This window comes from Tinamus guttatus, unplaced genomic scaffold (assembly GCF_059628265.1).
Source record: "Tinamus guttatus ecotype Peru unplaced genomic scaffold, ASM5962826v1 Tinamus_guttatus_pri_ptg000240l, whole genome shotgun sequence".
NCBI lineage: Eukaryota > Metazoa > Chordata > Aves > Tinamiformes > Tinamidae > Tinamus > Tinamus guttatus.
In genome coordinates this window covers 7,942,629-7,957,001 of record NW_028288774.1, presented here as the reverse complement: position 1 = coordinate 7,957,001, position 14,373 = coordinate 7,942,629, and the positions used below count along the sequence as shown (strand labels likewise).

At 43.0% G+C, this 14,373-nt stretch overlaps 1 protein-coding gene across 1 annotated transcript in view; it reads right to left on the bottom strand.

The window, feature by feature from the left end:
• MICAL2 (microtubule associated monooxygenase, calponin and LIM domain containing 2) overlaps window positions 1-14,373 on the bottom strand; it is a 75,614-nt gene that overhangs the window by 28,028 nt on the left and 33,213 nt on the right. The window contains exons 22-24 of the mRNA XM_088525847.1: window positions 13,534-13,720; window positions 12,644-12,732; window positions 11,851-11,950 (exon numbers count right to left, since the gene is read on the bottom strand). Coding sequence (XP_088381973.1) covers window positions 11,851-11,950; window positions 12,644-12,732; window positions 13,534-13,720 — 376 coding nt within the window. The remainder of the gene's footprint in view (window positions 1-11,850; window positions 11,951-12,643; window positions 12,733-13,533; window positions 13,721-14,373) is intronic.

Sequence of the window (14,373 nt, the reverse complement as noted above, 5' to 3'; positions counted from 1 at the left end):
CACACCACCACAGTGCCCAGGGGCAGATTCCTGGCGAGACACGAGCACAGCGATGCTGAGGAACATGACACCGGCTGCCCAGGCGTCTTGCTCCCGCGCAGAAACTCTGCTCTGACGTGAACCCTTGGACACCTCAGGTGTCAGAGCCATGCCTGGCTGCACCTCCTATCATCGTATTCACTTCTTTGCTAGAGGACAGGAGAACGGCCTTCTTGCTGCTCACCAAAGGGGAAGGGGCATGCGGACGGAGCCAGGCATCCGTCCGGGATGACGCGGGCAGGCTGTGACGTCGCAGGGACCTCCGCGCCCAGCTGGCGCTCTCACTCCTGGGTCAAGCTTCCTCTTCAGGACAGGGAGATTTGCTATGAGAAGCTGAGGGACTGACTCAGAGGAACTGAACCGAAGATAAACAGACACAATGCGAAAGCTAGAGAGGCATCCGGTTTCTGCAAGGGAGAAGGGCACAGCCCCCTGCTTCCTGCCAAAACTGGTGCGGTGCCACTGACCCACGCGAGGCAGCACCAGACACTATCGAGGAGAACAGAGTCGTCAGGAAGCAGGCACTCAAAATAGCACTCGCTCACAATCTTAACGACTTCCAACACACACTCACTCCCAGAGTCCCAGTGTCTTATGTTTCAGGGAGCCGAAGACCTCTGGCTGCAAGCACGCACTCTGCGCAGCCACAGCTTGGACTTGAGTCCTCACTAATCCTTTGCCAAGACGTTTAAATAATTCACCCACGAGGATACGGCCACGCTGAGCAGCGGAAAGGCGTTAATCTTATGGTAGCAGTCAGCAAACCAAATCTGCTATGAGAGCAGGACTCGGCAGACAGGCAGCACGCGCCAGCAGTATCCAGCAACACACTGCAGCCAGTTACAGTGAAAACACCCTAATGATTGACTTGTCTTAGTGTATTTTAGGTGGCCACTTCCTAAATCAGTCAACACAAGTGGGCCAAGGAGCTGACAGGCTAATTCCCAAATCCTCCCGCGTCCTTTGATCGTGGACTCAATCCTCTAGGCTGTACTTGGAAGCGAGCAGCAGGCGTGCTAGAGCCTGCATAACCGGGTATTTATTTTGCTTTATGGACTACATTTACACAACAGGAACTTACTGTCCAAAAACTCGGTGAGAAGATTAAGAGAATTTAGGCTTTCCATTCCTCAAATTACTGTTAATCTCACCGTCTTAGTAACTGGAAGGAACTGAGTGTGCCTGAAAATGGTACGTGATCTACTGATCCTGTGTGGGGACCGTCCTTTGAGGAACGCACCACCTGGGGAGAGCTTATTCCCCTGGGTACCAGTGCCTAGAGCTGCCAGGGGCAGAACCAAGGTTTCTTCCCACTTCAGATATGCTCAGGAGATTTGGGCTAATCTCTGCAGTACATTTCCCTGAACAAAAGCAAGTTACTTCAGTGGAATTTTCCAAAGGAGCTGGACACCCAAATCTTATCAAATTCAGGAAAACCCTCATTTTAACCCTGTGCTGTCTATGTTCACAACAGCACTGCTTACACTCCCTCCTTCCCTGGGTGGCCAGAAGAAATGGCCACTTGCAGCTTTAGGAAGCAGTCCGTGACACCGAGTCACAGTTGGAAAATACAACACAGCGAGCCCAATTCTCTACCATAGAAAAGATTTCACAGAGCATTTTATGATGCAGATCAATGCTCAAAATATTGTGATATTCACTTCAGCAGTCATAATTCTGAAATGCAGAACAGTTGTGCTGGGGCTCTGTGTCCTGGAAGGAGTGTCGCTTTTCAGGCACAAGCTCTATGGGCTGTTTCTTCAACACCAAGCGTCTCTAGTCTAAATCTTCCTCATCAGAGTCCTCAATTGACTCACATCGAGAGTAAATAACATGGCTTTATTTTCTTTTAAAGTGGTGGAGTTTAGCTGCTCTCAAGTTAATTAAACAAAAAGTAATATAGCCAGTGATTTAAACAGAACAATTCTGTATTCATCTGACTCTCCCACTCAAACATGATGAAAACTTTGTATAAACAATTTCTCCTTTGTCTGTATCTAAAACCACTAGAGTATCATTGCACAGGGAGAGAAACAACTGTTTTTCTTACAGTCAAGGGATTTAGCAGAAACATGCTGCAGCACAGAAGCATTCCTGAAGCCTGAACTGCAGCGCTCAGAGCTGGAGCGGAGCTCACCCATGGGTCAGGGGTGCTCCAAACCCCTCAGTGCACAACCCTGGCCACAGCAGCCCATGCAGACTCCTTCACAGAGCCAAATCTCTTTCTAGAAGAAAGCACTTTTATTCCCCAGTAAGTGCTATCCCGAGTTTTCTCTCCTCCAGCAGCTGAGTGGGCAGCAGGATGCAGGGGCACGCGCACAGAGAAGCCAGGAAGACCCCAAACTCCCCGAGCGTGCAGGTGGCGAGGCAAGGCAGCGCGCTGGACCCAGCGTCTGAGGCCAGCACCCCGGCTTTCCGAAGGCCACCGCCTGCGCTAGCAGGGGACGGACTGCGCAGCATTGCAGCGCTGCGGCGTAGCGGGAGCCGCGCGGGACGGGCACTTGGGTAGTTTCTAGCTGATGAGCAAGCTGGAGACACAAGCTGCAGTTTGCTCACTGCTCAGCAGAACAGCAGTCTCTGATCAGGAGGGCACTGGCTCCTTTCAGAGGCGCCTGCGCACACAAGCCCAGCAACTTTTCTGCAGGAGTTTCTCCACAGAGCTCTTCCTTTACGCCTCTGGAGACACCATCTCTGGCTAAGCCCTGCAGAATGTCCTCACTTGCAAGGTAGCTTTCCACGAGCAGAAAGCAGGCGAATGAGGCTCTGCTCAATGAGACTGCTGAAACTATGCTTCTGTCAATGACAGGCTTAGAAAGATTTAAAAGCTTACAGAACTATATCCAGTCATGCCTTAGCCATGGCCTAAAAACAGTTTTTGCCTTTTTATTATTTTTAACAGCATGCTTGGTCTGTAAGGCCTCGCAAGTTGCGGAGTGCCTGCAGCTCTCCCACTCCAGCTTAGCTGTCTGGAAGGTGACGTTTAAGAGCTGTTTACCACCTCCCGTGACTAATTAATTGCTAAGCAAAGCCTGACAAGCAAGCAAGCAAGCGCTCTGTACCAATGAAAAGCATATAAACACACCAGGACGTCCCTGCTCCTCAGCACGGAGGTTTTACAGGCACTGCAACCTTGCTCAGCAAGGGAAAGGTGCTGAGCTACATCAGGTGTCTCATGGCCATGCGCAGGCCAGCCCCAAGAGTCACACGCCGAAACCTCACGCAAGAGCGAGGCCTGTGCGTGTTTCGGCCGTGCCTGTGCTGCTGCGAGCCTCGCTGCTCAGGGGTCACCGAGGTGGGCGCAGCGAGGTTGCCACTGGGACCTGGTGCAGGGACGAGGAGGGCTGGGGCACCAGGGGGCATTTCTTGCTCCTCCAGACAGATGGGAGAGCTGGGTGCCTGCAGCTGCTCTGCGAATGCTGGGCAAAACCAGTCGGCGACACCCGTTGGGGTTTGGGCCCAGAAAGTCCCCAAGCGAGGCGGTGCCAGCTGCCACAGCCACCACCTCGGCCCAAGCCTGCCCTGCAACAAGCAACCCAAAGGTTGACGCGTGACCCCAGCCTCCCCGTCACCCGATTTTAAGCCATAAGAAGGGAACTCATTTTCAAGCAAAGTACCGACAGGCTTTACGTCTCCCCCACGCTTGGCAGACAGCTGGAGAGGGCGTAAGGAATTGCCCAGCCCCAAACCAGGGCTCCGGGATTTGCTGCAGCGGCTCCCCGGGCCGGGCGCTTCACCTTCCACGACTCGTTTAAGCGGGAGCTGCACTTACCCGGGCCCGCACGACACTAACATGGAAGGGCTTCCGAGCCCTGGGGTGAAGGGCACCATGGCAACTTCTGAAGCCAGGCACAAAAGACAACGAGGGAAGTTGAAGCTGGCAAAGCAATGCAGAGCTCAAAGCACACAACTTCGGATTGCATCCAGGATGATGCACATTGACACATGCTTGCAAATAAGCACAAATTAAGACAGTGATGAAGGCAAAAGCAACTCAGGGAAAAAGCATCAGGTACAAGGAGATTATCTATTTACCGAAGATGGCTTCTCAGAGGAAAACTCTATGACGGCATATAATTTCTATAATTTTAGAACAAACGTATTTTATCAGAGCAATCTGTGTTAGTCTGGTATATTAATGTGCATAATAATTGCAAATTCAGCGTGCAGCTGCCATGGCTTAAGTCCTTGGAGTGATCAGCAGTTTAGTGCCTGTCAAAATAATATTTTTTTTGCACACAGAGCCAAAGCAACAAAACCTTAAAACAAAAACATGAATTAATACCAGCAGAACAAACACTGAAGCAGCAAATTCAAGAGTACTTTGCTATAGTAACATGCAAATTTCTTTGTAATTTCACATAGCAAAAGAACATATCAGAAATTCCAGCCATTGGAAATGGGTTTGGAGCCCACCACCTGAGGAGATGAGATCAAAGCCTCTGTTCTATTTATGTTAGCACAGTTCATGAAGAAAAGGCCTGAGGGAATATTTACATGACTAATATGTATTCTTGGACCAAGCATTAATACATAACGTTTTCTGATCTTCAACAACATGGTCTTTCATACAAAAAAAAAATCAAATTATCTGCAATAAAATCATGTGCAATCTTCAAAATCATGCTTTTGAACACATAAATATTAATGCAGAAATTGGGTGAATTTCAGAACTCACTCTTTTGATTGGAATGTGAGGAATGAGCAAGCCAGAAGTGAATTAAAGCCAATTAGAGTAACTAATTGCCGAAATGTTGTGGGAAAACACAGACCATAGCCCAACCATAGAGGTTGGAAAACACAGAGAATCAACTTTCACTAGTATTTTCTTGCTGTAGCAATTTTGAAAAGAAACAGAGGAACAAAAATTATTCTTCTTGGTAGACTTAATGAAAGGCTGACATTTGATTTCAAGTGATTTCAAGAAGTCTAGTCTGCATTATTTTTTCAAATCAAAGATGCTTAGAAATCACAGAATGCTTAAGGTTGGAAGGGACCTCTAGAGGTCATCCATCTAGTCCAACCCCCCTGCACACGCAGGGTCACCTAGAGCACGTGGCACAGGACTGCGTCCAAGCGGGTTTTGAAGATCTCCAGAGAAGGAGACTCCGCAACCTCTCTGGGCAGCCTGTTCCAGGGCTCTGTCACCCTCACTGTTAAGAAATGGCAAATTCTTTTTCATTACAAAGCCTTAGCATATTATAATGAAGGAAGGTTACCTTTAAATATTCCTATCATGCATGATTTTCCTTAAGAGATACCAAGGCAGGTAATACTGTATTAAGAATTAAAATTTAGATTGGCTTTTCACCCCCCAACCCCGTAAAAAAAAAAAAAAAAAAAAAAAAAAAAAAAAAAAAAAACAGCACCACAGAACTGTGCACATACTTCCAGTGCCAATGGCTGTAGTGGGAATGGACAAAGTGGAACCAGCTGAGAAAGGAAGAGAACAACTCCAGTGCCTACTGGACAGAGCAAACAACAACTGTGCCATGCTCGAGCTATAAAGACACCTATAACAGCAAGCAGGTTCTGAACTTAAAAAAAGTATCAGCTTTTTTTTTTTTTTTTTTTTTTTTTCTTTTCTTGCAGTGAAAAGACAGTAGCATCACCTGCTTCAAAGTCACATGTTTTTTGGAGAGTCCTAGCCAAGGGCCAGCTCTAGCTTGGTTTCAAGCCAACCTTTCAAGCAAGCCCCACTGTCCCTCCTAACAGTACGGAGCGATAACGTGTTTTCACTTTGTCTAAGTGTTTCTATGTGAGTGCGATGCCGGAGACCATTCCTGAGGGATGCAGGACCCCAAGTCAAGTCTGTTAAATTCACAGAGATCTCAACCCACTGTCCTCTCCTAGCAGCACTGCTGGGAACAAGGCACTTGCACAGTATCCCAGCTTGTCTACTGGAGTTTCAGGGTAAAGGTTATTTACTACCAAGTACCTACCCTTCTTTCAACAGGATCCAATACAGATTTGATTTTTTGGACCTTATGCACCAGCAGAAGAAATCTAGATTCTAAAATTAGTCCCAGCTAAGCTATTCCGTTGATCCTGTAGCAGGAATAAATAGAAGTTTGGGAGATAAAATGAATATTTGATCCATCTCCAAACTTTACTGCCAAACAAATCATCACCTTGTGGGGACACAAAGACCTCTTCTGATGTTTGCACACCATGGCCAGTTTAAAACAGTCAAGCAGAGATGGCAAAAATCAGCATGCTCTGAAACTGTAAGTAGGGCAGAGAATAAATTTAGTTTTATCCACATGACTTTGTCCACCATAATTTAGAAACTGCCAAGTATGATTTTAAATGTTATTTGCTGCTCTGTTTTCATTATGCAAATCATCTCCTCCAGGGACATCAAGTTTTCTACTAGGGATAGTGGCTTATTTTTGGCAGGAAGAATGGAAAAGTTCATAGACAGAGACAAAGTTGCTAAATAACAACAAATTTTACTAACAACACTTAAAAAAATTCTATCATTCAAGCAACTCTAGAGAGGCTCAGTTTGAATTAACTAAAAGAACAACAAAAAACCCACTCCACAATCTTTCCTGTATTTAATGGGGACTATTCTGAAGAGGATTTGTTTTTTTCCTTGAAACACAAAGAAAGATATTATAGCTTAAGAACTACAGAATGAGAAGAGAGAATAAAGAGGAGGTAGCATTAGGAAAGCTGCTTTGAAGAACTTGCTGTTTAAAAGAACCACAACACCAGCTTTAAAAACATTAATGAAAACAAAACAAAAACATGACAAAGGAAAGCAAAATAAGCAAACAACCACCACCATTATTTGATAACAAGTCAACATTATCCATGGTGTCCAAGGATATCTGGAGCTTGCACAGACAGCACTCTGGAGGCAGCAGCAGTGATAAAGGTTTGCCCACAAAAATCACCTTTTTTTCCTGAACACAATGCAAGACCCCAAACACATTTAACATTGTACAACTATCACGACATTTGTTAGTATGTAAAATAAAAACAAAAGGTAACAGAAGTTAAAGAGAAGAGGTTAAGTACCCCTTGTGTATGCAATGTAAGCAACCACTGAGCTCATCAGCACCAACTTATTTCTCCCAGGAAGAATAAATCCCAGCACCAGACACCTCCTGATCCAAGTCGGATGAGATAACTCAGGCAGCATCCAAGGGTCAAGGACCCAAAAGCCTTTTCAAAACACACACGAGAGTAACACCACAGGGAAGCTCACTGGGCCTCCGGGTTAGCCCCAGCAAAGATACCACGGCAGCATCCACCAGAAGAGGAATTTGTGAAATGAGTGCAAAGTGACTGCTATCAAGCTTCTGTCTTCAGGATATATAATTTAAAAGGAAGAGATGAAACAAGGAGACTTATAAAGAACTACATTTATTTTCGTTTACAGCAAATACCATAAATAAAGCTAAAACAATTTTCACTGTGTGCAAAATACAGAATTTCCATGTGAAAATTTAAATACAGAATTAAAAACTATTTAAAAGTATTCGATTAAGATTATAAAATAGGATGAAAACAGAAGTTTTAGGAGGAGGACAGAATCCTCTCTGGCCAGGAAGAACAAAGAAGACTCTGCAACAGAGGGTAAAGAAAAAAAAAAAAAAAAAAAGAAGAAAACAAACATGGCAACGGAAAGTGATTGAAATGGCAGACCTGTATGTCACAGCCATCATCTCACAGCATGCTGAGCATCATGTCAAAACACCCAGCCCCAAAATGTAGAGAAAGTCGTGTCCTAGCCATCTGTGCGGGAAGCAATGCTTGCTTAAAATACAGATGGGTTCCTGCCCATGGGCAAAGCCATTTCACCCACACAAATAAATACTATTGCTTTGGTCACACAGACATCCAGGTCAGCGCAATGGCTGACTCAGGTGCGTGGAGCAGGCAGAGCAGCAGCAGATGCTGGTCACCTCCTGGGAATCGAGGCTCAGGGCCATTCCCAAAGGCCCTTCCCTCTGGAAGGGACCCTCCACAGGGACTGCCGTGACACGACCATCTCAGCCCAAACCGCCTGATGTTCACCAGCCGGACTGAGCCCTTCGTTCTTGTTTGGGTTCATTTCCCCTTTTAGATTGTCAGCATGTGATTACACATCACTGGAATTTATATATAAAAATATATATAAAATAATCTCTCAAATCTTTCATGGAGAGTATTGGCAAAGGCTCATGCAGAAAGACAAAATCATTAATCAAAGAGCCAAATGGGGTCTAGTAAGAGCCAATATTAGTTAACAAAACACTTCAAACCCAAACACACTCTGGTTATATAAACTTGGCATTTTAATATTAAGAAACTAAAAATAGCATGCACATCTATTTCTGTTAAGCCTGCCTAATACATTACTTGAGGTGGAAGACTGGTACGTGCATTGCATTGGCTGCTTTTTTGAAAGGTACAGCTTTGCTGCATGCTTTTTCATTATGAGAGCAAGGAGCACTCAGGAAGCCCCATGCTCCTCAAACACTGCGGAGCTCAGTGGCTATTTGAGCTCAGCAGAAGTAGGTGCTCATGCCAACCAGGAGAGCCAGCTGGTCTATTGCAAATCCTTGTTTCAAAGCTTCAAAGGAAGTAAGGCATTTCTGATGAGAATCAATACCCTAAGCTACCTTAAAGGCACAAGGAAGCACATGCACAGACACAGAAGAGAGGAAACACATTTCTACAGAGAGCTAAGACAACAGCTTTGCTACATCCTTAACTCAGCGCATCACAGGTTAAGCGATCATGCTCAAGTCTCATCCACTAATATACCAGACACACACAGTTTGCTCCAAAACAGTCTTAAAACCCTACAATTAAACACTGTCAAACAAGTGTTAGTCATAAGAGCAGGGCACTGGCAAGCAGAGGAATCACCTGGGCGGAGAGAGGTGTCAGCCAGTGAGCGGGCGCAGCGCCGGAACGAGCGTCCGGACTAAGGGCAGTGCGGCAGGTCGACACAGGAGAGGGCAGAAGAGAAGAACAGAACTTAGCTTGGATATAGAGGAAGCCATCAGAAAGGTTAACATAGGCAGAAAGAAGAACTGGCCAAAACGAAACCACCCTTGTCATTAAATCACGAACATGGGCAAATAGGTATTCTTCTTACTAGCAGAGCTTTATGATGAAGAGACTTAAAAACAATAAAAATCTACCAATTACATTGATACCAGTAAACAACCTTCCAAGCAAAACCATTTGCAAAACCCCAGGGGAATAGATACCACAATTAAGGTTTGGAAAACGTTTTAGCTGTGCAAGTGTTTTTCCTGAATTCTGTTGTGGAAGTATTTTTTTTTTTTAATATATAAATCTATATAAAGCCAATATCACATTTAGTTTTTACTTTCTACTAGTAGGATTCATTTGCTTTAAGTTCACAGACTAACACAGATTACCAAGTTTCTTGCTACTTTACCACTTTTTGCAAGTTCGCCTTTTTGCTCACTCTATTGAAAAGCAGATAATTCCTGACAGTGAACAGCAGGAGTAAATGTTCTGAAAGACTGTGCTGTTGACAAACTGTAAAGTTGGTACTGTAAACTGTAAAATTTTACCACTTCAGTTTGATGTGTTGCAAGACTAACATGGTAAATTACAATGCAGATTCTTTCCTTTTTACAGTGAAACAATTACTGTCATTAGCAAATAAAAAGTACACAGTGTTCCAAAGTACAATTTTAAAAATTGCTCTAAAAACAGATATATTCCTTTGCATATATACAGATGCTTACCATGTTACTGTAATGGCCATTGTGCCCTGTCAAAATACTTAGCAAGGTTTTGCTAAATTACACATTTGAGCATTAACAGCAATTTATTTCAAACAAATACTATATTATACCTAAACAATTTTCTTAAACCATTTGCTCAAGTTCTGTGTAAATACTTAGCAATGTACATAATATTTCCCCTCCCCTTCAGAAAAGGTGGCCCTCTAAAATGTGAAAAACTTTATCTTCATAACTTAAATAATTGAAGACAAATTATCTAGAGGAAAAATCCTATTTCTGTAATTTCTTTTAAACAGAAAACATATTTCTCATATTTCTTTTTAATACCTAACAAATAAGACCACTTCAAATGGCCTTTTCCCATGCTATGTTAAATTGAAACAACCACATGGCTTTCCGCAGCGTGGTCATTTAAGATCACTGGTACGTGACCCTCAGCTTTGGTATTACCTGAATGCAACATTATTTCTTGTTACTTCATGGTCTTCATGCTAGAAATAAGTGCTACAGAGGCTTACCTTTTTAGGGTATACATATCATCATATCTATGTATTCACCTTTTTTTGTGGTTAACTTGTGAATGTAAACACGTAGGTACTGAGGAGTCAGAGCGTGCTTACGTCACTGCTCCACTAGGCTGAGAGAAAACCATCCCACTTGGGATGGTGCTGGGGTCTCCTTGCTGTTTAATAGCCCTACACTCGCCCCTCACGCCTTCTGCCTAAGGTAGGCCCTGATGAGAGACACCCACAAGAAAACTACTTAGCAGCTGCTCAGGATAGTTCAAGTTAATCTTTCTGCTTTACACACTGAAATGAATGAAAGACCAAACTAAGAAGTAAACTCATTCGAATATATTTGTACATTTTTGCTGTTTGTTCTACATATATATATATTTTTAAGAATTCTGAATGCAGAAAGATCAGGGCGCATGCAGCGGCACACACAGCAGTGATTTTAGTCAGATACGAAACTGAATAGTGTCCCCTAAAACTTGATACTCATCAGCCACCTTAGTGAGGAAGCTTTGACTTGAGGAAAAGGTGATACCTAGTTACACTACCAGTTTCTCTGACTTAAAATTTCAATCAAGCCTTCACTCCACTTTGCTCTTTAAATTTATTTTGAAACTTCATATAAATTAGTAGTACAAATTATACCCACTGTTGACAAAGGGCATTACACGTAAGAAATTTTAAAGGCATGACTAGGAGCAATATCAATTATGTTTTTTTGTTCCTTCTTTCTTTCTTAAACATATTCATGCAAGATATATACCTCATAACCCAGAGCAAAGATGAAAGCAAGAGAATAAAGGAATGCGCCATATTCAGGTTTCAAAACCCAGTCATTAGTCATAAATATATTTCCTAGATGTCTGAAAGAACACACATTCTTTCTGGTCTTACATTAAAAAAAAAGAAAAGAAAAAAAAGGGAAGGGTTTAAAACGTAAACCCTTCAAAATGGCCTGATCATAATTGGGACAAAAAAAAAAAAAAAAAAAAAAAACACAACTATAAAACATCCTTCATTGATCTCCAAGTTCCGGAAATGTGTCTGGACACTGCCCTTCATGTGCTTTAACATACAGTACATTTTATATTGAAGACTTTGACAGCATCTAGTTTATACCAGAAGGAATCCTTCATTCTTTTAAGTTACACAATCAACCGCAAAAAAAAACCAAAAAAAACAAAACAAAAAAAAAGTTGAACAAAACAAAAATACACTCTCTCAAGAAAAAGCAAGGCTGTCAATTTTGAAAATCTGAAAGGCACAATGGAGCAAGGCACACAGAAGAACTCAAACCCTAAAGATTTTTTTCGCCCACTCAAGCACATTTTCAAGTGATAGCTCTGCTTCCCGGTACATGTGAGCAAGTACCTCTAGAAGAGCGCAGAGGAATGGCACACCGAGGCTCAAGAGTTCGTACAAATAAGTATAGTTATATGCATTGTCCCTGAAATGGAGGTTGGTAGCGTGCAGAAAACCATGCATCCAGTTAGACAGGCGTCTGGGAATGTCAAGCAGATCCCGTGTCACCCGAAGGGGCCAACCTAGCGCCCCCCTAAAGAAGGAAGGCAGGATACCTGGGGACCTGTCCTCGGGACTGCTAGCGGTAGCTAAAGTGCTTCCTGGCGCCGGCTCTGTGGCTTTGCGGTCCTCTTTCTTCCAGGCTTCTGTTGCCTCCTTATATAAAGCATAAAAATAAATAAACATACTTGGAGAGGAAAGGGGGGGTACAGGGAAATTGCACTTTCTGTTACCATTTTCAAGTTATACGTGACCCAACTCCAGCATAATGATACAATTCTCTATTGATACCATTCATGTGATAGAAAGAGCATGCATTACAAAATGCTGAAGTTGCTATTTACTCTTAAGTTGGACACCCAGATATTAGACTATAACACTTTTGTTTCGCTGCCTAAATATTTCCGTATACATGCTGGAGACAGATGAATAATATATACATATATTCATTTTACTACATTATAAAATAGGATTAAAGCAAGTTGGAGGAAAAAAAAAACAATGATGACAGCACCTAAGCAATTGGGACAGGATATGTTGAAAAGAGAGCTTAGAAATCTACTTTCTGCGACAGCTTTTAAAACAAAATAAAATAAAATAAAAAAACAACAATCAGGTTAATTTTCATTTCTGACTGATGTCAAGTTGCACTTGACTTTCCAGATAAAAAGCTCCTTTTCATTGAAAAACAGATTACAAATATGCCAAATTCCCAAAGTTAATAATTTTTTTTTAAATATTGCTTTTGCTACTTTTGCACATTTAGTAGAAAACCACAGAAGCACTGCACCATGACCCAGATGAAGCTTGCTCTGCATTTACTGCATCAGATATATAACCAATATTTACCTTTCCCAGGACCTGTAACGTAGCTCTTCTCTTTCTGTGTTTATTACTGATTTTGCAGTGTGTAAAATGAGGTTTACAGTAAAATTTGCCTATAAGGAAAAAGTAAATAAGACAATAATGTTTGAAACTTAATGAATAGCAAAAAAACAAGGCTCTAAAATACCAAGTCAAAAAGCAAGCCAGGATATTAACCTGAAATGAAAAATGTTATTAAATAATCAGTTAAAAAAAAATTCCAAAGAAGATTCTTCGGATTGCAGAAGAGCCATATTTGGCCTTGCATATTTGATTCTTTCATAGAAAGTCATGTTAACAAGTCAGTTCTATTGAAAATGGAAGAGAATTTTGGAACAATTTAACAGTGAACCCACTAAAATTTTAAGAAATCAATAACAAAAACCTCCCACAACACAGGTTCTAAATGGAATGAAGATACCACAATTTGAACCCCAATTTCTACAGAAATTGTACTGAAATAAATTGTATTGCTGCTTAGGAAACACCTATTGTATTGCTGCTTAGGAAACACTATGGCCTTCAACATCTGAGCCACAATATCTCAAATAGCCCATATTTTCCCTATTTCTCTGTATCTGCCACTGCCCCAGCTCATTCTTAAACTGACCGCTGAAAAAAGTGACTTACAGGTGAGAATAATTCAGTTAAGTTGGCAGTGAAAGAAAAATCACCTTCCTCCTCTACCCCCTCTGAACTGTGATCAGTCACACCATATTTTGGCTGTTCAACTCATTTTCCACCCCTGATTTCTTCCTTTAAAGTTCCGCTCAGTCATAACTAGGCTCTTTTGAAAGACCTGTCCTTTTTACCACTTTCATTAAAAGTATCTTTATTCAACGCTTTGAAACACCCTCAAAGAGTTCCCACATTACCTTCTTCAACATCAAAGGCGTAAATTCCTAGGCGGAGTGTTGTAGAGCATATTTCGCACTTAAAGCACTCCCTGTGAAAGAAGTGGCCTTCTGCACTCAGCCGCTCCATAACGTAGACCCGTTTTTTGCAGAAATAGCATATGTCACTCCCCCCTATAGACTGAGGGAATTCTTTTCGCAGAGACCCCTGTTAAAAGATAAAAATAGAGATGCGCATGAAACTATCACCCGATTCGCAGATATAAATTAAGCATTCGGCTGCCTTGGCTGCTTGCCAGGCCCCTCACCACTTCACACAAGTTAAGAGGCAGCCAGCTCTTCAGTGCTCAACTGCTGCACTGCTGTAGGTTTGCACAGAAATTCATAAATCAGGTGCTCTGAGGGTTTTAAGGTGCAGGTTTTCACCTGTGAGTTATGGACACTTGGTGTTTATGCAGGTAGGTGAGTAGCATCTGCCCAAAACACCCGTTTGTCACCTCAGACTCGGCTGCTCCAGGCACCCCCACCCAGTGGGTGCTGGTGCCACGTTTTCCCCCGCAGGGCACGGGCAGGCCTTGCCAGCCCCGGACAAGAGACACGTGTGGAGCTAAATACGCACACTCAAACCAGCTCAGGCCACCAGCACCCCCGAGGAGATCCACCCTCGTGCTTTCAGGGTCAGGAATCAAAACTGGCAGCGGGAGAGGAGGCTGGTGCCTGAGGCACTGCTTACGAGTGGCTGCCGATGCACTTCCCCTCTCAGCCACATTCCTGGGCGACTCAAGCCTTGCTTTGGGTGGGTTTAAAAATCAGTTTTGCTCCTATCCTGCTGGACTTCGCTTTTCCTGTTTGAGGCAGGCC